This window comes from Camelina sativa, chromosome 1 (assembly GCF_000633955.1).
Source record: "Camelina sativa cultivar DH55 chromosome 1, Cs, whole genome shotgun sequence".
NCBI classification, from domain to species: Eukaryota; Viridiplantae; Streptophyta; class Magnoliopsida; order Brassicales; family Brassicaceae; genus Camelina; species Camelina sativa.
In genome coordinates, this window is record NC_025685.1 from 11,780,280 (window position 1) to 11,781,775 (window position 1,496).

Consider the following 1,496-nt stretch of genomic DNA (forward strand, 5'->3'; position numbering starts at 1 on the left):
ACCATGGAGCATCAGCTATTGAGTATGGGAGGAAACTTGGGTTAGGTGGTGATGACGATGATACCAAAAAGGATGACTCTTCTTCTTCTTCTTCTTCTTCTTCTTCTTCTTCTTCTTCTTCTTCTTCTTCTTCTTCTTCTTCTTCTACCTCGTTTTATGTAGAAGATGGAAGCAATGATGGTTTCACACCAAGAAGCTTTCCTGTGAGTTGTGTTAGATAATAATTTTACGCTTGTTCGTTTGACTGATTGATTAAAACAGTGTGGGTTTAATATTTGTTTCTTTTGTTTTTTTTCTTGCAAAGGTGTGTGATGATCGGCACTCAGAGCTTATTCCCTGCTTAGATAGGAATCTTATATACCAGATGAGATTGAAGCTTGACTTGTCTTTGATGGAGCATTATGAACGCCACTGCCCTCCTCCTGAGAGGCGATTTAACTGCTTGATTCCTCCTCCTCCAGGGTATAAGGTTGGTCATTTCCTCTGGCTCTGGTGGATAAGATCAGTGTCTTGACTTATTTTGAAGCTAATTTCTCTGTCGATAATGTGTAGATTCCAATCAAGTGGCCGAAAAGCAGAGACGAAGTTTGGAAAGTGAATATTCCTCATACTCACCTTGCGCATGAGAAGTCTGATCAAAACTGGATGGTTGTCAAAGGTGCAAAAATCAATTTCCCCGGTGGAGGCACACATTTTCACTATGGTGCTGATAAGTATATTGCATCAATGGCAAATGTAAGGCAGTTACTATAGATTATGTGCAACAGAGATATGCCTTTTCCTATTACTGATACCAGTCTTGCAAATTGCAGATGCTTAAGTTTCCAAACAATATTTTGAACAATGGGGGTAATCTGAGGACATTTCTTGATGTTGGCTGTGGTGTTGCAAGCTTTGGCGGTTATCTTCTTGCATCAGAGATTATGACAATGTCCTTGGCGCCAAATGATGTTCATCAGAACCAAATCCAATTTGCTCTTGAGAGAGGAATCCCTGCATACCTCGGTGTTCTAGGGACCAAGAGGCTCCCATACCCGAGCAGATCCTTTGAACTTGCACATTGTTCACGTTGCCGAATTGATTGGCTTCAAAGAGATGGTATACTTCTTCTCGAGCTAGACAGGGTGCTAAGACCTGGTGGCTATTTTGCATATTCATCTCCAGAAGCATATGCACAAGATGAAGAGGACCTCAGAATTTGGACAGAAATGAGTGCTCTTGTGGGGCGTATGTGTTGGACAATAGCTGCGAAAAGGAATCAGACTGTAATTTGGCAAAAACCTTTGACAAACGATTGTTATTTGGGAAGAGAACCTGGAACCCAGCCTCCTCTTTGCAATTCTGACAGTGACCCCGATGCTGTTTATGGTGTAAACATGGAATCCTGCATTACTCAATACAGTGACCGTGAGTTTCATTCTTCTCCTTTCTTTTCATTGACAGAGAACACAATTCCGTTTTGTGATATTGCATATCTGAGAACATGAATGCACACT

General features: G+C 41.3%; 1 protein-coding gene across 4 annotated transcripts in view; it reads left to right on the top strand.

Annotated features, from left to right (window-relative positions):
* Positions 1–1,496, top strand: part of LOC104788277 (probable methyltransferase PMT1) — an 8,030-nt gene that overhangs the window by 3,429 nt on the left and 3,105 nt on the right. Inside the window, exons 3-6 of one of the 4 annotated variants that reach the window (XM_010514029.2) lie at positions 49–203; positions 305–469; positions 553–735; positions 813–1,407. In XM_010514029.2, coding sequence (XP_010512331.1) covers positions 49–203; positions 305–469; positions 553–735; positions 813–1,407 — 1,098 coding nt within the window. The remainder of the gene's footprint in view (positions 1–48; positions 204–304; positions 470–552; positions 736–812; positions 1,408–1,496) is intronic. The other 3 variants (XM_010514016.2, XM_010514036.2, XM_010514023.2) reach the window with 3 other exon arrangements.